Source organism: Bufo bufo, chromosome 11, assembly GCF_905171765.1.
Source record: "Bufo bufo chromosome 11, aBufBuf1.1, whole genome shotgun sequence".
Classification (NCBI taxonomy): Eukaryota; Metazoa; Chordata; class Amphibia; order Anura; family Bufonidae; genus Bufo; species Bufo bufo.
Window position 1 is genome coordinate 93,195,013 of NC_053399.1, and position 24,912 is coordinate 93,219,924.

The 24,912-nt window shown below is 42.9% G+C and overlaps 1 protein-coding gene across 8 annotated transcripts in view; it reads left to right on the forward strand.

The window, feature by feature from the left end:
• The window catches only part of MEF2D (myocyte enhancer factor 2D), a 148,769-nt gene that overhangs the window by 76,176 nt on the left and 47,681 nt on the right, over positions 1–24,912 (forward strand). For all 8 annotated transcript variants that reach the window (XM_040412813.1, XM_040412810.1, XM_040412809.1 and 5 more), the window contains one exon: positions 20,203–20,428. In XM_040412813.1, coding sequence (XP_040268747.1) covers positions 20,375–20,428 — 54 coding nt within the window. In that variant the 5' untranslated portion in view covers positions 20,203–20,374. The remainder of the gene's footprint in view (positions 1–20,202; positions 20,429–24,912) is intronic.

Genomic DNA, 24,912 nt, shown 5'->3' on the forward strand with positions numbered 1-24,912 from the left:
GGGTTCCTTCAGATGTGGCACCAGACGTTTTACCTTTATGCCCATCATCGCACCTCCTGGCCTAACGCAGCATGCCCGAAGCCCGGCAAAAAGACAAACAAGGCCCCGGCTTCTCCTCGCAGCCAGTGTTTTTTTCACTCTGGATCAGTGAGCAGGAGATGCTGAGGCAGCAAGTCAATCGGAGCCTCTCCTTGTCTGTAGCTGAAAGCATATCACATGGCTGCCGCGCCGCTCCCCTCCCCGTGTCAGCAGGGGCCCCCCGCCGTGCTGGAGCTGATGCCACCGCTCACCTCCTCCCATGCCCTGACTTTACTTAAAAACACACCATTTTTTATTTATTTAGATACATCATTTGGCACTGGAGCATGGTACAGGCCATGCCACCCCCTCCCCCAGTCAATGTCCTTGAGGTGTCCTCTACCAGTTTGTGCATCCAAATTGCCTTTCAGTAGTTTGGGAAAGCTGGATGGTAGGGTAATGGCTCCTGTTAGGTGGAAAGCTGGGTGACTGCCCATGTTGGTATTGACTTGGCGCCCATTAGCTAGCCATGGAAATTGGTGACAGGTTTGCCTTTCAGTAGTCTGGGAAAGCTGGGTGACGGCGGCCATCTTCTCCTCTTAGGATGCTGGTCCTTCAGACCCTCATAGCACAGACCCGTGGACGGTAACAGAGTGTGAGTGGGCTCTTAGGGTCGTCACCTGGCAGAGGCCACGTCAGAACAGAAGTCCATGTTTGGCTATTGGTATTTAGTAGCGCCTGGTTGGTGGCGCAGCTGTTACCTCTGAAGTGGTGCCTGTTAACTCCTTCCCTGCCACGGCCGAGGATTCGGAAGTCCCTTAAATCTGAAAAGATCTTCCTTTTTGTTTAAACCCCTGTTTAGATTAAAATTGTATGAGAATTGTTAATAAAAATAAATTAAATAAAAAAGCAATAATTGCAATCACTAAAATAAAATGATTCTATAAAAATAATTGTGTGTGAATAAGTATATACATAGTAATTAAAGCAATAAAAATATTGGAAAAATATAGAAATATAAAAATATAAAAAAAAATATGCATCTATATATCAAATAGTCAAATAAAATAATAATTAAAATAAATAAAATACTTTATATAATTGAAATACTATGGTATATGTATACTATAAAAAATTTTTAAAAGGTATCTATATACCGGTATATGAAATTGAAAAAAAATAAAAATAAGTGCTATATATATATATATATATAAAAAATTATAATCTAAAAAATCATAAAAAGGTATCTACGGTATGTGTGAGAACGTTGTAAAAAAATAAAATAAAAATAGATATGAATACAATTTAAAAGAGCTGCAATATATAATTAAGAAACTGGATTTTCAGCAGGCAGACGGAGGGAACGTTACTGTATATACAGTATTTACGACGACCGATTCTTTGACCGGTCGTCACTTGGAAGCCATTTTGTTTCCAGCCTCCCAGCGGTAGACTGGAGCAGTGTTTCCCAACCAGTGTGCCTCCAACTGTTGCAAAACTACAACTCCCAGCATGCCCGGACAGCCTTTGGCTGTGCGGGCATGCTGGGAGTTGTAGTTTTGCAACAGCTGGAGGCACACTGGTTGGGAAACACTGGACTGGAGGGCCGTTATTGACGTCTCTGATGTGCAGCCCACCACCGACGCGCTGGACCGGGTATCGCTGGCGAAATGGGCGCCTGCTTTGCTCATTTTGTGAGGTAATTGAGTTCCGTAGCCCGGGAACCCCGCACTCTCATGGATATTAACCCCGGAGGTTTTACAGCTCTGCCCTAATCCATTTTCTGCCAGGGCTGGAGCAGCAGAGCGGCGCGTCTAGATCTTCGCTTTATATCCGCTATCTGCAGAAATCTAGGTCACGAACATAATTTCTCCCCTCTGGGAGGTTGCTAGAATCAGACCTCAATTTTTCTTTGTAGTCTCCGTAGGATTTTACTGAGATTGTACCTTCTCCTCCTAGGAAGCTAATTGAGATGAGCGATGGAGGCCGCTCTTCAAACACCTGGTGGTAGGAGGCGCTGTAGCCGGAATCCATCTCCCCTAAACCCGTGCTCTTGATAACCAGTATCATCGCCGTTTACCCAAAATATGGTCATTTCTGTGGATTGTTTTTGAAAAACTTTATTGGGCGCCGTCAGATACAACCCTGAGTCCTCTGAGAGAGTGTGGTTGCTATGGAAAACCATGGAGGTTGTCAGGCAGTGCTTCCCTAGCAACCAGTCACATTCCCACGTTTTAAAATTTAGGCCCAGGCCAACCAATCACAGCACAGGTTTAATTTTTTTTCCAGCGCAGAATACGAACTGAAAGCTGCGCCGTGATTGGTTGCGGTGACCGTTTCATCAGTGTCTCCTCACCACATGGTTTGCATTCATAACTCGCTGAGATGCAATCCAAGCCAAATAAGATATCGGCCTCACCCTCAAAATGGCTGCCCTCCATAGCTCTGTCTTTCGGGGGCGGCATGACTTATATTCTTTGGGCCTCATGGATTGAAACAGAAACTGAGGCCTTGTTGGCGTTGGCAACCAATCAGAATTCACCTTTCATTTTTGCAATTGCCTAGGCAAAGTGAAAGGTAGTCTCTGATTGGCTGCTCAGGTCATTTATTCCAGTGAGGCATTGTCAACAAGCTTTATTTGATGATTCTGGGAATGACACAGCCAACATGGCCGCCATTTACATCATGGCCCCCCTCGTCCTCGTGATTCGATATTTTGCATAATTTTTGTCCTCCTGATTCATTTTTCAGTTTCCTCTAATACAATATGAGCAACTAAATTATTTTTTTTTATTTTTTTTTGTTCCTTGAAGGAACAATAGATTTTCTTCAAGAATTGTGACAGAAGGAGCACAGTCGTTACGCCGTTGTGTAAAAACTCGAAAACCGCTCTTGGAAGAAAACAGCGTGGGCGACGTGTGATTAAACTCTCCCCGTCCCTCGTATGCCGGTTACCTAGGACTGTGTCCCCTTTTTAAAGTGACAGAATGATTTTAAGTCATCGGCTGGCGTGACGCACTGTCCGTAACGGGTTGGCGGGCATGGTCTCGGTGAAAGCTGGGTGACCACCAATATGGCTGCCATTACAATCACTTACATTTGAAGTAGACCGGTGGGCTTGTCAGCAGTCATTAGTTATTCAGTTCTTAAAAATTTGTTATATATATATATATATCTCCTTTTTTCCTTTCCTGGGCTCTGATAAAGGGTTAATAGCCCCCCGGGTGGGCTCCCCGGAGGTTCTGCCGCTCGTTCCCGCTGTCATGCCTCTGCCTTTCCCACCTCTTGGAGCATCAAGGAGTCCAAGACCTTGGAGCTGTTGCGTGGTGATAGTCGCCATGGAGACGGGTTCACGGTATCCATGTGCCGAGCATGTCGCTATCAGTTTGTGTCTGGCTCTAAGTGAAGCACGATAACTAGAGAACGGGGGGCGACAGGAAACAACGCGCGCTGTTTTATCTTTACGTACAGTAGATGACGCCCCCCCTTCCCCTTCGTATCTACATCTACACGCCAACCGGGCGTTCTTTATACAGCACCTTTTGGAACTAATGTGTTGTCGTTACCCACGGCAACCTATCAGTCATCCGGTTTCTTAAACGAAAGCAGAGACCTGATTGGCTGTCGCAGATAGCTCCTCCCTTAGTGCTTAAAGGGGGTTTTCTCTACCCATTTGTGTGTGAAATCTGCCCCCGCTCTTGATATGGCGGCCTGTCCCACGAGCGTAACGTCGCCACACCATATTACGTCGCCCACGGCGGCACCTGCGGCGTTGTAACTTATTTTATGTCCTAGGAAGCCATGAGGAGAAACGAGAGCAATTCCACCATACTGTGCCCAGATAAAGGGGTCCTCCGACTTAATTGGGCGATCACACTGCTGTGATCTCCATGCGATCATCCTGGTAGTAAGGGTTGAGTTTCCCTACAGCGCCACCACAGGCTCTATGGAGCATTACACACTGCTCATTCATACCTGTGGGGGTTGTCTGCCTCTTTCTGGAGAAATCAGGATCCTGAATTGAGGACCCCCACCACCTCTTTATTAACCCTGAATTCCCCAGTAGGGTATATGAAAAACCCTTTTTTTTAGCCCCTATCGACCTCCAGGTTAGGGGGGGATATACTAGACATGCGTGACTCCCTTTAACCCTTTATGGGCAGGTTATTGATGTCGTGCCGGTGGGGTCCATGCATAAATATATTATTGGGGGTAGAGGTACCTCCGTTTTTGTCGAGCCTCTGATGTGGTGTTGTCACTTTTGCTACTTTCCATTTGAAAGGTGTGTGTGGGGGAGGGGGGGGGGTGTTAGATGATGTACGCTGGAGGAAAAGCGAAGGAATTTTTTGAAAGCGATGCCATCTTCGGAGGGGGAGGAGACTTAATTAAAGTCAACTCAGAAATATAGCGAAGTGTGAGAGCTGGCAGCTTCCTATAGTCATGGGGGGCTGGGGTGGTGGAAGGGGGGGGGGGGGAGGGGACGATCATGTCTCGGCATACACAAAACAAAAGAAGTGAGCGGAAGACATGATATCCTTAGGCTGCCAGCACTTGATTGGGTTGACAAGAACCTGGAACGTAGCATGCTTCCTGCTCGGGGGCGCCGCGCTCCCTGTCATTAGCAGGAGAGCTCGCTCCACCACGCAGGCCGCCCGTCTCTCACATGGCATACACGCTGCCAAGGTAAGTAACCCGCTGCACTGAAAGGCATCACTGCCTGCAAGCAAGGAAATGAGTCTGTTCACTTATTATTATTTTTTTTTAAACTTTTTTGTTTATTTTAACTATTCTTTTTTAAAAAAAAATCTTTATAATTTATTATTGTACATTTTAGATGTATTTGTTATGTTATGCTTTACAGATATTGCTATTCTCAATCTATATATTTTTTACGTTTTCTTTTTCGCCTAGCTTTTCTTTATATTTTAACATTTTTTTTATTTTTTTTATTATATATAGAATTTTTGTATTTCTTTTTTTTTAGGACACAGGTTCTGCTCTGTCCTTACCCTGAGGTGACGCTTGCCCTCATGTGACGGGGTAGGGGGTAGAGTCATGGTGCTGGGGTTCTGACGTCATGTCCACTCTACCCATCGCCTCGGCGTCGGACCCCGCTGATGGCAGCACCTGGGACTTGTAGTCCTTTTCGCCAGCCGAAGAGCGGCCCCAGTAGCCGCCCGGTAAGGGGTAGAAATAATTCCCATCTCGTTTGCCGCTGGAACTTTTTGGTAGGCTGGCTCCTCGGTGGGAACATCGTGTCCTGGTGAGGGATGAGATAACTGGAATCCAGTCCCCGGCTCGGCTGCTGCCGCCGCCCCGCGCCCCTCGCCACGACAGGGCTTTCATTTGCTGCTGTTTGAAGTGGCCTGCGATGTTTTCATGGCCCCTTTTTAGAAGCCAGGCGTAATCTGTAATAAGCTGACCTTTGAAGTGGGAAGCCTATTGGCACAGGAGCCTGCTCTGGGGAGGGCGGGGGGGCACCTGAAGTTTTACATAGGACTGCGGGTGGACCAATGATCTACTCAGTACAGTACACAAACTGCTATGTCTGGTCTGCCCAGTAATAATATCATGGCATGTGAAAAGGCTATATATACTGTAGATGGGCCCCCCCATCAGTGAGCGTGCGGCTGCTGAGCATCATGGGAGGTTCCCAGAGGCTTCAGACCATTTCATGCAGATGAATGCATGTTAACGAGGAGCCCCCAGCCTGGTTCCGGGGGAGGTGAGAACACAGGAGGAAGTAGTTTGTCTCCTCTGATACCTCTCCATAGTGTGATGTGAGGTGCGATGTTAACCCCCGCCAGAGCCCAGTCATTGCCTCCCACCCTTCTGCTCTGGTGTGAAGAATTAGGGCTGCACGTGCGGTCATGTGATGCAAATTTTTTTAACGGGGGTGGTATTTTTTTTCAATCGGAAAACCATTATCCAGTGTTTGACACCGAAAATTTTAGCTCCATTCAGTTTCTGGCTCAGTTGGGGGGGGGGGGGCGACCGTGTCCCGTCTTTTCCGAGGTGCTGCCATAAAGATGGATAGGACTGCAAGGCGTTTTGGGAATTTTAGGGGTCTTGTCTAACTCCCACCCACCCTATCTCTTCCTCCATGGATAAAAACCAGTAGGGTACACCGAGTCCTGAACTCCTGGCCTAACTATTTGCACAATCCGCCCTAAACGGCGGTCCACAACTGGACGGTAGTCCCTTCCTAAATAAGTGCAGGGTCCCAATGAGGAAAGGGAAAGCAGGGAGTCAAAAAACAAAGGACCAGTGACAGCATGGTGCAGAAATCCAAGCCATGGTCCATAACTGAATCCAAACAGAACCAGGGAAGCGAAACTAGGGATAGCCAGGGGTCAAATCCCGGATATCTCGTCAAGTCCAAAGAGTCATGGAAGAGGCAAAGTCAGGGGTCAGGTATCCAGAAGTCAGTAATGTAGGAGGTTGCTTTTTTAAAATAGGCCATGCTATGCCTGCTTCTTGGTCACATGACACGCCCCAACATCACGTGACCTGTGACGTCAGAGCACTTAACGTGTGAGTGCCAGTTCTGATTGGCCGGCTCTCCTCTGGCAACCAGACGCCAGTGGCCCTGCCGGCTAGGAGTGTTAGACTAGTTACTGTCCATGCTCGATCACAATGCTCTTACCCACTGAGCCAGACCCTTAATAGTCTACGTCTGTGAAAAATATTCAATATCCAAAAACTTGTCCTGCTCACATAACATCCCACAGGAGCTGGCACTCTAATGCCCGTGACCTACTTCATATAGGATCAAACAGGTCCAAGCCCCTCTATAAGCTTTGATTACTATCCCTTTAATTAGGCATCCCTTGGCCATGGTGACCCCTGACCTTCCAGCGACACACACTCCGGAACACGAGTCGGGCTCCTGTTCGCCACGCGCGTCCTGTATCAGGCCCTTTTTTTGGAGCGCGGTGACAGTACTTGTCATGCCATTTGCACATGTAAAGCCTCACAATGGCAATTGACAGACGAGCGGGCGTTTAATTGGGCTGATCTGAAAGACAAGACCCCTTCAGAGCAGCGTGCGGAAGTCAGCCAAGTGAATAGGGACTCAGTGGGGCTCCTGTCGTTGCCGGGAATCTCCTTCTCAGGAAGAGCTGGTGGCTCTTTGTGTTTCGTGCTCCATCTCTTACCTCCCCTCCCCATCCCTCCACGTAGTCAGTCTAAATGGTGTTTCCGACTGTCTTAAAGGGGATGTACATCCACAAGAAATTTCACTTGTCTCAAACATTGACATTAGTCGTCATTGCCCTTTCAACTTTCCTGTCTTCAGATCTCATTTTCCTGGCGCCTCAAGTAATCAAGAAGTTCCTCCGTTCTACTTCCCATAGCAACAAGCATTCAACATTTGCTTCCTTGGTAACAGTTGCTAGGGACAGAGCACCCTAGCAACACACGTGGTAGAAATGAGGAGTAATGAGCAGCTGGAACTGACCATAAGATAAATATAGAAAATGACTAAACAACCCCAGGGCTTAATCTGGGTGGGCACCCTCTTAGCCGAGGTGTCAGTCTGTCTCCGCTACGCCCGGTGATGACCTCGTTATTTAGTATAACTGTTGTCACATCCTCATCCTGCCTGAGGAGAGGAATTTTCCACCTTGTAGGATAATCACGGCTTAAAGCTTTGACTTCTTCCTGGCTGCCGGCTTTCCTCTTGTGTTTTAGCTTAGGGCAGCACCAGTTTTGATGCCATGGGATGCCCAGCGTGTCCTGGGGAAGCAAATGGGAGAAATTGTCAGATGGCACAAAGGTAATTGTCCTCTGTAACATTTGCCCTTATCATGGCAGGAGTCGTGTTACTCTGTGCTGGTCTGTTAGTCCTGACCAATCAGAAGCAAGGAAGACTAAGCCCCGCCCCCAACCACCTTGGGCTTTCTGTGAGAGGCATGGAAGACTAAGCCCCACCCACCTTGGGCTCTTTCTGCCAGAGGCAAGGAAGACTAAGCCCCACCCACCTTGGGCTCTTTCTGCCAGAGGCAAGGAAGACTAAGCCCCACCCACCTTGGGCTCTTTCTGCCAGAGGCAAGGAAGACTAAGCCCCACCCACCTTGGGCTCTTTCTGCCAGAGGCAAGGAAGACTAAGCCCCACCCACCTTGGGCTCTTTCTGCCAGAGGCATGGAAGACTAAGCCCCACCCACCTTGGGCTCTTACTGCCAGAGTCAAGGAAGCCCCACCTACCCAGGACCTGTTTCTCTACTTTATGGCCGATAGGACTCATTAATGGGAGGGGCTTAGGTTACAGGCTATTTTGTAGACTCCTTGGGCAGAAGGACACCGTTTTAAGAGTGTCAAGAAACATAGTAGTGCCCTTTAAATTCTACAATTCTGCTGCTTGACCATTGGGAAAATCTATTCCAGGATCCTTCATTCTGGGTGTCCTGAGATTTACAGGATTAGAGGAATAGATTCCTGCAGTTATCTTGGTGAGTTTCTCTTAGAAGTCACAATATTGACGGAGCAGATATGTGTCTGGAGATTGGCTTCCAGTAACACTGGGGCCTGATTCACAGTGATAACACAGGTCGGATTTTTTTAAACTTTTTTCCATTTGCTGTAGAGTTAACAGTGGGTCAGGAAGTCCCATTTATCTTCACACTGTGTACATTCATTACTTCTCCTGTACTGATCCTCAGTTACATCCTGTTTTATACTCCAGAGCTGCACTCACTATTCTGCTGGTGCAGTCACTGTGTACATACATTACTTATCCTGTACTGATCCCCAGCTACATCCTGTATTATACTCCAGAGCTGCACTCACTATTCTGCTGGTGCAGTCACTGTGTACATTCATTACTTCTCCTGTACTGATCCTCAGTTACATCCTGTTTTATACTCCAGAGCTGCACTCACTATTCTGCTGGTGCAGTCACTGTGTACATACATTACTTATCCTGTACTGATCCTGAGTTACATCCTGCATTATACTCCAGAGCTGCACTCACTATTCTGCTGGTGCAGTCACTGTGTACATACATTACTTATCCTGTACTGATCCTGAGTTACATCCTGTATTATACTCCAGAGCTGCACTCACTATTCTGCTGGTGCAGTCACTGTGTACATACATTACTTATCCTGTACTGATCCTCAGTTACATCCTGTTTTATACTCTAGAGCTGCACTCACTATTCTGCTGGTGAGGTCACTGTGTACATACATTGCTTATCCTGTACTGATCCTGAGTTACATCCTGTATTATACTCCAGAGCTGCGCTCACTATTCTACTGGTGCAGTCACTGTGTACATACATTACTTATCCTGTACTGATCCTCAGTTACATCCTGTATTATACTCCAGAGCTGCACTCACTATTCTGCTGGTGCAGTCACTGTGTACATATATTACTTATCCTGTACTGATCCTGAGTTACATCCTGTATTATACTCCAGAGCTGCACTCACTATTCTGCTGGTGCAGTCACTGTGTACATACATTACTTATACTGTACTGATCCTGAGTTACATCCTGTATTATACTCCAGAGCTGCACTCACTATTCTGCTGGTGCAGTCACTGTGTACATACATTACTTATCCTGTACTGATCCTGAGTTATATCCTGTATTATACTCCAGAGCTGCACTCACTATTCTGCTGGTGCAGTCACTGTGTACATACATTACTTATCCTGTACTGATCCTCAGTTACATCTTGTATTATACTCCAGAGCTGCACTCACTATTCTGCTGGTGCAGTCACTGTGTACATACATTACTTATCCTGTACTGATCCTGAGTTACATCCTGTATTATACTCCAGAGCTGCACTCACTATTCTGCTGGTGCAGCCACTGTGTACATACATTACTTATCCTGTACTGATCCTGAGTTACATCCTGTATTATACTCCAGAGCTGTACTCACTATTCTGCTGGTGCAGTCACTGTGTACATACATTACATTACTTATCCTGTACTGATCCTGAGTTATATCCTGTATTATACTCCAGAGCTGCACTCACTATTCTGCTGGTGCAGTCACTGTGTACATACATTACTTATCCTGTACTGATCCTGAGTTACATCCTGTATTATACTCCAGAGCTACACTCACTATTATGCTGGTGCAGTCACTGTGTACATACATTACTTATCCTGTACTGATCCTGAGTTACATCTTGTATTATACTCCAGAGCTGCACTCACTATTCTGCTGGTGCAGTCACTGTGTACATACATTACTTATCCTGTACTGATCCTGAGTTACATCCTGTATTATACTCCAGAGCTGCACTCACTATTCTGCTGGTGCAGTCACTGTGTACATACATTACTTATCCTGTACTGATCCTGAGTTACATCCTGTATTATACTCCAGAGCTGCACTCACTATTCTGCTGGTGCAGTCACTGTGTACATACATTACTTATCCTGTACTGATCCTGAGTTACATCTTGTATTATACTCCAGAGCTGCACTCACTATTCTGCTGGTGCAGTCACTGTGTACATACATTACTTATCCTGTACTGATCCTGAGTTACATCCTGTATTATACTCCAGAGCTGCACTCACTATTCTGCTGGTGCAGTCACTGTGTACATACATTACTTATCCTGTACTGATCCTGAGTTACATCCTGTATTATACTCCAGAGCTGCACTCACTATTCTGCTGGTGCAGTCACTGTGTACATACATTACTTATCCTGTACTGATCCTGAGTTACATCCTGTATTATACTCCAGAGCTGCACTCACTATTCTGCTGGTGCAGTCACTGTGTACATACATTACTTATCCTGTACTGATCCTGAGTTACATCCTGTATTATACTCCAGAGCTGCACTCACTATTCTGCTGGTGCAGTCACTGTGTACATACATTACTTATCCTGTACTGATCCTGAGTTACATCCTGTATAATACTCCAGAGCTGCACTCACTATTCTCTTGGTGAAGTCATTTACTTGGTTAAGCCTGTTGGGCAGAGCAGCTTCCAGTTTTCCCATTTCTGTGCAGTGTATGGTAATCCCTGGCGGTGGATGATTATCGTCTCTGTTATCTTTGGGGCATCAGGGGGGATGTCCCCCGGTGACACCAGGAGCGCCATGATTGATGACTGCATTGCATCCACTGGATAAGATACAGCAGCTCAGCGCCAGATAATCTGTGACGGCCGTTAGCAGGTTAATTGCTCACATGGTCGTCCGTGTCTACTCACATGTTCATGTAGCCAAATCAAGATGGAGCCCTGCGCGGGTGTCACGCTTTTCCTACTGTATAAGCGCTTAATCTCTGAGAGTTTCTGTCATTAGAAAAAAAGGGGTAAACAGCGCCCCCTCTTGTGCATGGGCTCTGTCTGGTATTACACCCTTCAGTATCAGGTAAAATCATACCCTTTTTTCTGATCGTGGACAATTCCTTTAAGGGGCGTGGTCCGTTCTGGAGCAATGCAGTAATGCTGTGCTTGATCCATTCTCATTTTTTCCCCCCTGCCCACAGCGTACACCCCCCACCCATCAAAATAATTGTCCGGGAACCATATCACTTGTCAAAAATGTCTGTTGTCCTCTGTGGGCAGATCCTACGGTGTACCTTGTGGGCCCGGCCTTGTAGCCATATCTTACAAGTTCTATTGGGTGAGGGGCATATGGACCCATTTAGGTACCGGACGGCCCTTAAAGGGGAAAATGGCCCTTTTTCTGGATCTGTGGGCCGCCTTGTATTCATCCGGTGAATAGGAATTGTATGTGTGTGTATACAGCGGCTCTCGCATAACATTTACCGGCTGGGGGTGGGGGTGAATGAAGCTCTTTTTTTGGCCTTTATAAGTTGGGCCCTGTGGTCTCCCCGCTCAGTCCAGATCCTGGTTTAGTTCAATAAAGACGGTGTAAGACTCCGGCCCAGCCACAAATTCATACCTCCCCCCCCTCCTTGGCTGCTGAAGGCAGTAAACTGCCCGTAGTCAGGCTGCGGGGCTCCAGAATTCCCTCTACTCCTCACGACAGTATTAATATCTCTGGAAAATAAACAGTTGGCTTCAGAAACCGTATAAAACACACAAAAAGGGGGAGTTATTTTGGGAGGGTGTCCTCCTGTGCTGGAACGTACCCCAACAAAGACCTGTAAACATCAAGGGTCACGTAGGTAAGCCTGGGAGCCCTTAGAATATTTCTTTTAATCACAGTCTTTTTATTTTTATTTTACCTTTTTTATACTTTTATTTTATTATGTATTATCTGATTTAATTTGTTTTATTTGATCTTGTATTTATTATTTTATTATATTATGTATTTATTATTTTTATTTTCTTTATTGATGGATGTATTATTTTATATATTTTTATATGTATTTTTTTGCCTTTATCTTACTCTTTACATTCCCTAATTACAATCTTTTTTTTTTTTTTACCTTTTTTATACTTTTGTACTTTTATTATGTATTATTTGATTTAATTTGTTTTATTTGATCTTTTCTTTATTATTTTATTATATTATGTATTATTTTATTATGTATTTTTATTTTCTTTATTGATGAATGTATTATTTTATATATTTTTATATGTATTTTTTTGCCTTTATCTTACTCTTTACAGTCCCCTAATCTACAGGACATAAAAAAATCAGCTCTGCTACTTATTACTATTATATTTTGACAGGTCCAATATTTATAACCTGCCTTAGTAAACCAAGTATGAAACTTTTTAGGTTCTTAAAGGGGATGTCCGATTCCAACAACCTGTCCCCTATCCACTATTTGTGTCTAATCTTAGCTGGGGCTCCTGATTACGAGAATCGGGCCCGTGTTCCCCTGTTGGAATGTGCGGCGGACGCGCCCTGTGGGGCTGCCGATCGATTCAGATAGGGGAACACGGGCCTGGTTCACATGATAGGTGGAGACCTCATCATCTCTTGATCGCCACCGGCTCCCCATTGATTGTAATGAGGTCCGCCATTGATTGTAATGAGGTCCACCATTGATTGTAATGAGGTCCGCCATTGATTGTAATGAGGTCCGCCAGTGATTCGACCACCTTGCGACATAAATGCTGAGGTACGGATGGACAAAAAACGTTGCACGCAACGATTTTTTGTCCTGCCGACCGCCGGCATTTGTGCCTGATCTGCTTGATGGAGATGTGAACAAGACCTAACTTGTTGTAAGGGGACAACCCCTTTAAAACTTTACTTCATCATTAATTTTATATATATGTTTTCATTGGGCTACAGAAAAATATGTTTCAAATTTCTTTTTTTTTTTTCAATATTTTTTTATTTTTCTTTAAATACAGGGCCCGACATATTTTTTTAAAAATAGGAGCGGACAAATTCCAGTAAGACAACATGGCAAAAAAAAAGCGCAAATCAATAAATTTACAAAAACTAAACTAAATACGAAATAGATCGTCCTTTCAAAAAATCTAAACTATCCACCTGTATTTTTTTTTTACGCTGTTTGCGGCAGAAATATTATTTTTCTTCTTAATAGCCTTTCAAAATAACATTCCTGCCAGAATTTTTGGAGCTGGTTGTTTTATCAAATATTTGTTACTATCTACAAATATAAGAATCTGCATTTCAGCCTTTGACTTGATGACTCGGTCATAAAAATGTGTTTAAAAATGATAATTTTGTACGTTCAACATTTGTGTTTTCTCTGTGTTCTTAGCGAAACGTTCAGGCCGTGTCAGGGTAAATTTTGCGGGTAGTTTACTTTTTAAAGGGAAATCCAACCAGTTACTTAGGGTGTTATTACTTTTTCTTTTTTTGGAAGATTTCAATGTCCGCCGTGTGCTTCATGTAAAATAATATAAATTCCCTTTTAACAAGTGGTGTGGTGGTTGAGAGAGTTAGGACAGACAGGTAAAACTGCTTGCCTTTACCATTTGCTGTAATGATAGATTTTGCCCTAACCTGTTAGATTTTAATAATAAGCAAAGCTTAGCTTTTCGAAGAGTTAAAAGGGATCTATCATAAAAATCAACCCTATTAACCAAGAATATCTCCAGATAGTGGTGATCTCGCTGATTAAATTGATACCAGTCTGGTGAAAATTGCTTCTGGCGTTCCCGAAAAACAGACTTTTATTCTTGAAACCAGTGAGGGCTTCAGCACACTGAGGGGTGTGGCCAGCACTGGAAAGCTTGGAGTCTGGGCTCCGCCTTCAAGCCCTCATTTCTCTAAAGAATAAAAGTCTGTTTTCTCTGGAATGCTGCAACCGATTTTCGCAAGGCGGGTATCGTTTTAATCAGCAGGATCAACTCTACAAGGTTGATGCTGCTGACAGATGCTCTTTAATATGAGGGGTGGCATACTGTTCCTCATTCCTTAGTGAAGCTTGGGGATCCTTGTGTGGCTTCCTCATCACCCGCCTGTTTTGAGCTCTGTGTTATGGGGATTTTGTTACCCGGCTCCGTGGGATGTGGCTAATTACAGAAAGGAAGTAGATTTCAGGAAGGGAAGTGCTAAGAACCCAGAGGTGTAAGGTTCAGAAGAAGTTCAAGGATGTGGTCGGATATCAGAGCGCCGCATAGAAAAGCAAGACCCCGTAAGAGCTGTACGGTGACCCTATTAGTCCTCACCTAACTTTCTTAGATTCCAGAATTACACACTTCCTCAGACAGACATTGCATGCATCATGTCTACTTCACTCCAGTTGTCATTTTTTGGCTTTGGTGCAGTACCAGACACAACCTGCAGGCAGATGTGGTGCTGTTTTTAAAACATAGCAGCCACTACTTCCTCTTTGATCTTGATCAGGTGCTTAGAATAAAGCACTGTCTCAGTAATGTCATCCTTCGCTTTTCAATCACACAGGTAGTGTTGTTTCCCCTCGCTAAAGATAGATCTGCAGATTTTTAATTAGCAGATGGAGCAACACCAACATAATTAGACGTGGTGCAGTCGTGAACGGGTGTTCTTGTGAATTGCAGCACTTGCACGGAGGGTCACGCGCTAATGTGCAACTTACACTCCTCTATCATCAACAGTTCATGCATATTAAAACTGCTTGTCTTTACTTGCTCACCTTTGCTGGGTATATCAATCCAGGGTGAAGGGCACACATTTTTTTTTTATGGCCATTATTTTTATTTTATTTTCACATTGAATTTTACTGTCATGTTAATTTTCTCTGTATAGTTTACAAGTTGGTAACTGCAATAAATACCCCTTAGTACATAATTATAACTGCTATAACACTGCCTTCTATGTACAAGAATATAACTACTATAATACTGCCTCCTATGTACAAGAATATAACTACTATAATACTGCTCCTATGTACAAGAATATAACTACTATAATACTGCCTCCTATGTACAAGAATATAACTACTATAATACTGCCCCCTATGTACAAGAATATAACTACTATAATACTGCTCCTATGTACAAGAATATAACTACTATAATACTGCTCCTATGTACAAGAATATAACTACTATAATACTGCCTCCTATGTACAAGAATATAACTACTATAATACTGCTCCTATGTACAAGAATATAACTACTATAATACTGCCTCCTATGTACAAGAATATAACTACTATAATACTGCTCCTATGTACAAGAATATAACTACTATAATACTGCTCCTATCTACAAGAATATAACTACTATAATACTGCCTCCTATGTACAAGAATATAACTACTATAATACTGCTCCTATGTACAAGAATATAACTACTATAATACTGCTCCTATGTACAAGAATATAACTACTATAATACTGCTCCTATGTACAAGAATGTAACTACTATAATACTGCTCCTATGTACAAGAATATAACTACTATAATACTGCTCCTATGTACAAGAATATAACTACTATAATACTGCTCCTATGTACAGGAATATAACTACTATAATACTGCTCCTATGTACAGGAATATAACTACTATAATACTGCTCCTATGTACAAGAATATAACTACTATAATACTGCTCCTATGTACAAGAATATAACTACTATAATACTGCTCCTATGTACAAGAATATAACTACTATAATACTGCCTCCTGTGTACAAGAATATAACTACTATAATACTGCCTCCTATGTACAAGAATATAACTACTATAATACTGCCACCTATGTACAAGAATATAACTACTATAATACTGCCTCCTATGTACAAGAATATAACTACTATAATACTGCCACCTATGTACAAGAATATAACTACTATAATACTGCTCCTATGTACAGGAATATAACTACTATAATACTACATCCTATGTACAAGAATATAACTACTATAATACTGCCTCCTATGTACAAGAATATAACTACTATAATACTGCTCCTATGTACAAGAATATAACTACTATAATACTGCCTCCTATGTACAAGAATATAACTACTATAATACTGCTCCTATGTACAAGAATATAACTACTATAATACTGCTCCTATGTACGAGAATATAACTACTATAATACTGCTCCTATGTACAAGAATATAACTACTATAATACTGCTCCTATGTACAAGAATATAACTACTATAATACTACCTCCTATGTACAAGAATATAACTACTATAATACTGCTCCTATATACAAGAATATAACTACTATAATACTGCTCCTATGTACAAGAATATAACTACTATAATACTGCCTCCTATGTACAAGAATATAACTACTATAATACTGCTCCTATGTACAAGAATATAACTACTATAATACTGCTCCTATGTACAAGAATATAACTACTATAATACTGCTCCTATGTACAAGAATATAACTACTATAATACTGCTCCTATATACAAGAATATAACTACTATAATACTGCTCCTATGTACAAGAATATAACTACTATAATACTGCTCCTATGGGCTGAGATATAACGTTTGGTAGACTTTTCATGGATTTTTATCCTTTGGGTTAGGGTTAGGGTACTTTCACACTAGCATTAGAAGAATCTGGCAGGCGGTTTCGTTGACAGAACTGCCTGCCGGATCCGGAAATGCTGTGGTATTTTCTCAGGGCAAATACCGTGAAAGGGAAGGAACAGAAGACGTCCTGATGCTTCCTGAACGGATTAGTTTCTATTCAGAATGCGTTAGGATAAAACTGATGCGTTTTTTCCCGGTATTTAGCCCCTAGGACAGAACTCGATACCGGAAAACCTTAACGCTTGTGTGCAAGTACCCTTATACAGTGCGTCTGTACACAGCAGTGGGCGTTCCCCTCCATGTTGCATTGCTGTTCTCTCCCATCTGCTTTTCCAAAACACATTTCGGGAATCTGACCCGTTCCAACTCTTTTTTCTTCTCCCCCTCTTGCTCTCTCAGGCTTTTCCTGGCCTGAGAACCTTACAGTGGAAAAGCTATTTTTAAACCGCGCGTCGGCTATTTTTGGGACGGCAAGTGTAAAATTCCTCTACTCAAAAACAATGGAGTGCGCAGTGGAGAACAATTTGTGGAGACGGCGGGTCTTTGACGTTCTTTGGCTGCCCTCCTCACCACATACATACTTAACACACTCAGGGTCTTGTAGTGCTCTGTCCTAATGCAGTCACTCACGCGTTTCGCTCTGGACAACAAAGACCGCTTCCTGTTTTGTATGTCCGAGTCCAAGAACCTTCCCTATAATGAAGAGTTTCTGCTGCGGTACATCTTGGGTCTTCAGTTTGTCTGAGCCTAGCTACCGATTCGTCGGGGGTGGCTTTTGATGACCTGCACTTTATTGACCAGGATTTTTTGCCCTAATCCGTATTTTTCAGACAGTTTTTTTTCTACATGTTTTTATATCTTTTTTTATTTTTATCAGAACGGGAAAATATGGCTTATGTATATTATGATTTATATATTTCACGGTGTTCTGGCCACTAGGGGGAGATATTCCAATTATGCCTATGCAGCTTAGGTCATTGTTTTATAATAAATGGCGCGAAATAAATTTCAATAGCCAATAGAGTGAAGGTGTTTAATTTTTAATGAAATTCATAAAATCAAATTAAGTAAAAGAAAAAATGAAATAAGAAAAATGATAATTATTTCTTATTTATGTATGCTTTTTGCCTATTCTTTGTTGTCCTCGTAAGTAGTTAAAAATTCTTTTAGCCGTTTCTTGGTGACATCTGTCACACAGCTTTCTTAGACCTCTCATTGGCAAACCTCTTTAGTTCAACCTAGCTACTCTCATCACTTCTTCAAGAGCAATGCAGATTTGTCATTGAGCATTCTAGGAAGACACAGTGACCGGATCCGAGGGAGCTGTCATGGTGGTCAGTTTAGATATCAGCCAGCTTTACCAGATCCCTGATTGGCAAACCTCTTTAGTTCCACCTAGCTACAGCGATCACGTCTTCCAGGACAATACAGATTTGTCATTGAGCATTCTACTAAGACGCCAAAACCGTGTCCAATGGAGCTGTCATGGTGGTCAGTTTAGGTATTAGCCAGCTTTCTACACCCCTGATTGCCAAACCTCTTTAGTTTCACCTAGCTACAGCGATCACGTCTTCAAGGACACTCCAAATTTGTCATTGAGTATTCTAGTAAGACACAGTGACCGGGTCCGAGGGAGCTGTCATGGTGGTCTGTTTAGATATCAGCCAGCTTTACCAGACTCCTGATTGCCAATACTGTTTAGTTTCACCTAGCTACAGCGATCACGTCTTAAAGGACACTCCAAATTTGTCATTGAGTATTCTAGTAAGACACAGTGACCGGGTCCGAGGGAGCTGTCATGGTGGTCTGTTTAGGTATCAGCCAGCTTTACCAGACTCCTGATTGCCAATACTGTTTAGTTCCACCTAGCTACACCGATCACGTCTTCCAGGACAATACAGTTTTGTCATTGAGCATTCTAGTAAGACGCAGTGACCGCATCCGAGGGAGCTGTCATGGTGGTCAGTTTAGATATCAGCCAGCTTTACCAGATCCCTGATTGGCAAACCTCTTTAGTTCCACCTACCTACACTTGTCACTTCCAGGACAATACAGATTTGTCATTGAGCATTCTACTAAAACGCCAAAACCGTGTCCAATGGAGCTGTCATGGTGGTCAGTTTAGGTATCAGCCAGCTTTCTACACCCCTGATTGGCAAACCTCTTTAGTTCCACCTAGCTACAGCGATCACGTCTTCCAGGACAATACAGATTTGTCATTGAGCATTCTAGGAAGACGCAGTGACCGGATCCGAGGGAGCTGTCATGGTGGTCAGTTTAGGTATCAGCCAGCTTTCTACACCCCTGATTGCCAAACCTCTTTAGTTCCACCTAGCTACATTGATACATTGATCACTTCTTTCAGAACGGGGCAGATTTCTCGTTGAGCATTATAGGTAGACTCGGTGAGGGGGTCTGTGGGAGCTGTCATGGTGGTCATTTTTGATGTCCCTCAGTTGAGTGGATTTTTAAAGTCATGACAGAGGACTGTCTAAGTACTTAAAGGGGTTTACAAGAATTGGGGGTAGTGGCCAGACCTGTAAATGGAAGCTTACCTGGCTGATTCCTGGCGCTGGCTCCCCGCGTCTTCTCCTCCAGGCCTGACATGCAGCTCTGAGCTCCCTCGCTATAAACATCTGCTTTGACATCGTCGCAGCCAATCAGTGGCCATGATCATGACAAATGGTCACATGATGCAAGGGGATTTGGTCTCTGCTGCAGTCAGCGATTGGCTGCAGCCGTGTCAAACCGGATGTTTTCAGTGAGGGAGGTCAATGAAGCGTTGCAGGCCTGGAGAAGAAGGAGCGGTGGAGTCAGCGCTAGGAATCCCAGCCAAACACAACCCCCCCCCCCCCCCCCCCCTATTTTTGCACATCGCCTTTAAGCCAACTTTTTTTTAAAATTATTATTAAAGGGCCAGGCACATTAGAAGTAGGGACCAGACATGCGGTTTTGGTAGGTTGTATTCTCAATAGATTAGTGCTTGGTATTATCTGTCAGAGCAATTTAGCCGCACTTGTGGCAGAGATGAAAGGACGGATTGTAAGGGGTCGGCAGGCCTGATATATTGTGAGCCCGGCAGACTGCTCCTGCTCTTTCTGCCCCCATCAGCAGATCGTAGGGGGAGATAATAAGACGGATAATACATGATTGATTCGAAACTGTTAGAAGGCTTTGGGGAGAGTTTTTGCAGCCGAACAATGTGCACCGCGGATTTGAGGATATTATCCCCAAGGGGATGTGATTTAACAAGGCTGAACTCTGTCTGATGGGAAACATGCCTTTCACATGCTCTCTCTCTTCTCTCCCCTCATCTGTAGAACTGAAGGCGGCGAAAACCCCTGCAAACATCTGGACCCAGCGGACAAGTAACATGAACTGAAGGGAGACGAGCGGGGGGACTGTTTGCCATTGTAAAGACAGGGGGGGATCAAAGACGGGAACCCGTTCTCCGCAAGGTCTTCGTTTGGACAGTGAGGATTTACAGGAACCATGGGAAGGAAAAAGATTCAGATCCAGAGGATCACAGATGAGCGGAACAGACAGGTCGGTAGCAACCAGGTTTTCTGGGGATTTTGGTACTTGTAGTTCCACCATAGCATAGATATACATTTTTGGCACAATACGATGGCCGCTGGTCCCCTCAACTTTAATAATGTGCATCATGTTGGCAATGTGTGACCGCAGTTATGTAATGTCTATGGTGGACATAACTCTGCCTTTGTAGTGTCAGGTTGTAAGTTCATCATAGGAACAGGTTTGTTAGGCACAGGAGCTTACAATCTATGCTGCATTAGTGTGTCTAATATATACTAAGTGTCAATGTTTCACTGTTCTCTCATTGTCATAAATGTTCAAGCTTATTACCTTTTATCTCTGTGTGTGTATAGTGATGTAAGATTGCCACCAAACAGGCCCCATAGACACGGTGAAACATGGCTGACTTGTTCTGTGTGGTAGTATTGGTAATATTGACCAAATGATGTTTGAGTTCATGCAGCTCTATATGTACAGTAACTACTATAATACTGCCTCCTATGTGCAAGAATATAACTACTGTAATACTGCTCCTATGTACAAGAATATAACTACTATAATACTGCCTCCTATGTACAAGAATATAACTACTATAATACTCCTCCTATGTACAAGAATATAACTACTATAATACTGCTCCTATGTACAAGAATATAACTACTATAATACTGCTTCTATGTACAAGAATATAACTACTATAATACTGCTCCTATGTACAAGAATATAACTACTATAATACTGCTCCTATGTACAAGAATATAACTACTATAATACTGCTCCTATGTACAAGAATATAACTATTATAATACTGCTCCTATGTACAAGAACATAACTACTATAATACTGCCTCCTATGTACAAGAACATAACTACTATAATACTGCTCCTATGTACAAGAATATAACTACTATAATACTGCCTCCTATGTACAAGAATATAACTACTATAATACTCCTCCTATGTACAAGAATATAACTACTATAATACTGCTCCTATGTACAAGAATATAACTACTATAATACTGCTCCTATGTACAAGAATATAACTACTATAATACTGCTCCTATGTACAAGAATATAACTACTATAATACTGCTCCTATGTACAAGAATATAACTATTATAATACTGCTCCTATGTACAAGAACATAACTACTATAATACTGCCTCCTATGTACAAGAACATAACTACTATAATACTGCTCCTATGTACAAGAATATAACTACTATAATACTGCTCCTATGTACAAGAACATAACTACTATAATACTGCCTCCTATGTACAAGAATATAACTACTATAATACTGCTCCTATGTACAGGAATATAACTACTATAATACTGCTCCTATGTACAGGAATATAACTACTATAATACTACCTCCTATGTATAAGAATATAACTACTATAATACTGCCTCCTATGTACAAGAATATAACTACTATAATACTGCTCCTATGTACAAGAATATAACTACTATAATACTGCTCCTATGTACAAGAATATAACTACTATAACACTGCTTCCTATATACAAGAATATAACTACTATAATACTGCTCCTATGTACAGGAGTATAACTACTATAATACTGCTCCTATGTACAAGAATATAACTACTATAATACTGCTCCTATGTACAAGAATATAACTATTATAATACTGCTCCTATGTACAAGAACATAACTACTATAATACTGCCTCCTATGTACAAGAACATAACTACTATAATACTGCTCCTATGTACAAGAATATAACTACTATAATACTGCTCCTATGTACAAGAACATAACTACTATAATACTGCCTCCTATGTACAAGAATATAACTACTATAATACTGCTCCTATGTACAGGAATATAACTACTATAATACTGCTCCTATGTACAGGAATATAACTACTATAATACTACCTCCTATGTATAAGAATATAACTACTATAATACTGCCTCCTATGTACAAGAATATAACTACTATAATACTGCTCCTATGTACAAGAATATAACTACTATAATACTGCTCCTATGTACAAGAATATAACTACTATAACACTGCTTCCTATATACAAGAATATAACTACTATAATACTGCTCCTATGTACAAGAATATAACTACTATAATACTGCTCCTATGTACAAGAATATAACTACTATAACACTGCTTCCTATATACAAGAATATAACTACTATAATACTGCTCCTATGTACAAGAATATAACTACTATAATACTGCCTCCTATGTACAAGAATATAACTACTATAATACTGCTCCTATGTACAAGAATATAACTGCTATAATACTGCTCCTATGTACAAGAATATAACTGCTATAATACTGCCTCCTATGTACAAGAATATAACTACTATAATACTGCTCCTATGTACAGGAATATAACTACTATAATACTGCTCCTATGTACAGGAATATAACTACTATAATACTGCTCCTATGTACAAGAATATAACTACTATAATACTGCTCCTATGTACAAGAATATAACTACTATAATACTGCCCCTATATACAAGAATATAATTACTATAATACTGCCTCCTATGTACAAGAATATAACTACTATAATACTGCTCCTATGTACAAGAATATAACTACTATAATACTGCTCCTATGTACAAGAATATAACTACTATAATACTGCTCCTATGTACAAGAATATAACTACTATAATACTGCTACTATGTACAAGAATATAACTACTATAATACTGCCTCCTATGTACAAGAATATATCTACTATAATACTGCTCCTATGTACAAGAATAGAACTACTATAATACTGCTCCTATGTAGAAGAACATCATTTAAAGTTGATATTTGGACATTGTAAACCAGCAGCCATGAAAGAGTTAAGCCGCTGTCACATGACGTGCCCTCTGGGCAGATTTTACAGAGCCAGGGTTAAAAAGGCAAACCTTATGAGTAGGGATTACAATGGGTTCAAGATGTCCCGCATTATGCTGCTCAGAAGAATGAACGTCCAAATTCTGTTTACAAGATGTAATTATTACCGCCATATGTTCTCTTGCCGCTATTTGTTTGTTGTCACAGAATCCACTGGCTGGCTTTCAGGTATGTTGAGCAACAGAATAGCTCAGGGTCGGCCATGCTTCAAGATGCAATGTTGAAAAAAAAAAAAAATTTGAAAGGGATTTTTTACTTTAAAAGTTATTTTAAATTTGTATCCTAGATTTCTGTTTAACTGCTTTTGGGCCTTGTTTGCCCTCTGCATCCCATTCTTCTGGTCAGGATAGTGCACAGCAGCAGTCAGACTGTAAAAGCTGTCAGGCGCGCTCCAGACTACACAGTGAGGGGGCGGTCCAGACTACACAGTGAGGGGGCGGTCCAGACTACACAGTGAGGGGGCGGTCCAGACTACACAGTGAGGGGGCGGTCCAGACTACACAGGGGGTGGTCCAGACTACACTGCATTCTGTTGTCCTGGTCAGGATGGTGCACAACAGCAGTCAGCCTGTGTATTCTGGACCGCCCCTCACAGCTATTACAGTTAGGGGGCGGTCCAGACTACACTGCATCCCTTACTACTGGTCAGGACGGTGCACAACAGCAGTCAGACTGTAAAGTTGTGAGGGGCGGTCCATACTACACTGTTAGGGGGCGGTCCAGACTACACAGGCTGACTGCTGTTGTGCACCATCCTGACCAGGACAACGGAATGCAGTATAGTCTGGACCGCCCCCTAACTGTGTAGTCTGGACCGCCCCTCACAGCTTTTATAGTTGGGGGGCGGTCCAGACTATACTGCATCCCGTTGTCTTGGTCAGGATGGTGCACAGCAGCAGTCAGACTGTAAAAGCTGTGAGGGGCGGTCCAGACTACACCGTTAGGGGGCGGTCCAGACTACACTGCATTCCGTTGTCTTGGTCAGGATGGTACACCGCAGCAGTCAGCCTGTGTATTCTGGACCGCCCCTCACAGCTTTTACAGTTAGGGGGCGGTCCAGACTACACTGCATCCCTTACTACTGGTCAGGACGGTGCACAACAGCAGTCAGACTGTAAAAGCTGTAAGGGGCGGTCCAGACTACACTGTTAGGGGGCGGTCCAGACTACACAGGCTGACTGCTGTTGTGCACCATCCTGACCAGGACAACGGAATGCAGTGTAGTCTGGACCGCCCCCTAACTGTGTTGTCTGGACCGCCCCTCACAGCTTTTATAGTTGGGGGGCGGTCCAGACTACACTGCATTCCGTTGTCCTGGTCAGGATGGTGCACAACAGCAGTCAGCCTGTGTATTCTGGACCGCCCCTCACAGCTATTATAGTTAGGTGGCGGTCCAGACTACACTGCATCCCTTACTACTGGTCAGGACGGTGCACAACAGCAGTCAGACTGTAAAAGCTGTGAGGGGCGGTCCAGACTACACTATTAGGGGGCGGTCCAGACTACACAGGCTGACTGCTGTTGTGCACCATCCTGACCAGGACAACGGAATGCAGTGTAGTCTGGACCGCCCCCTAACTGTG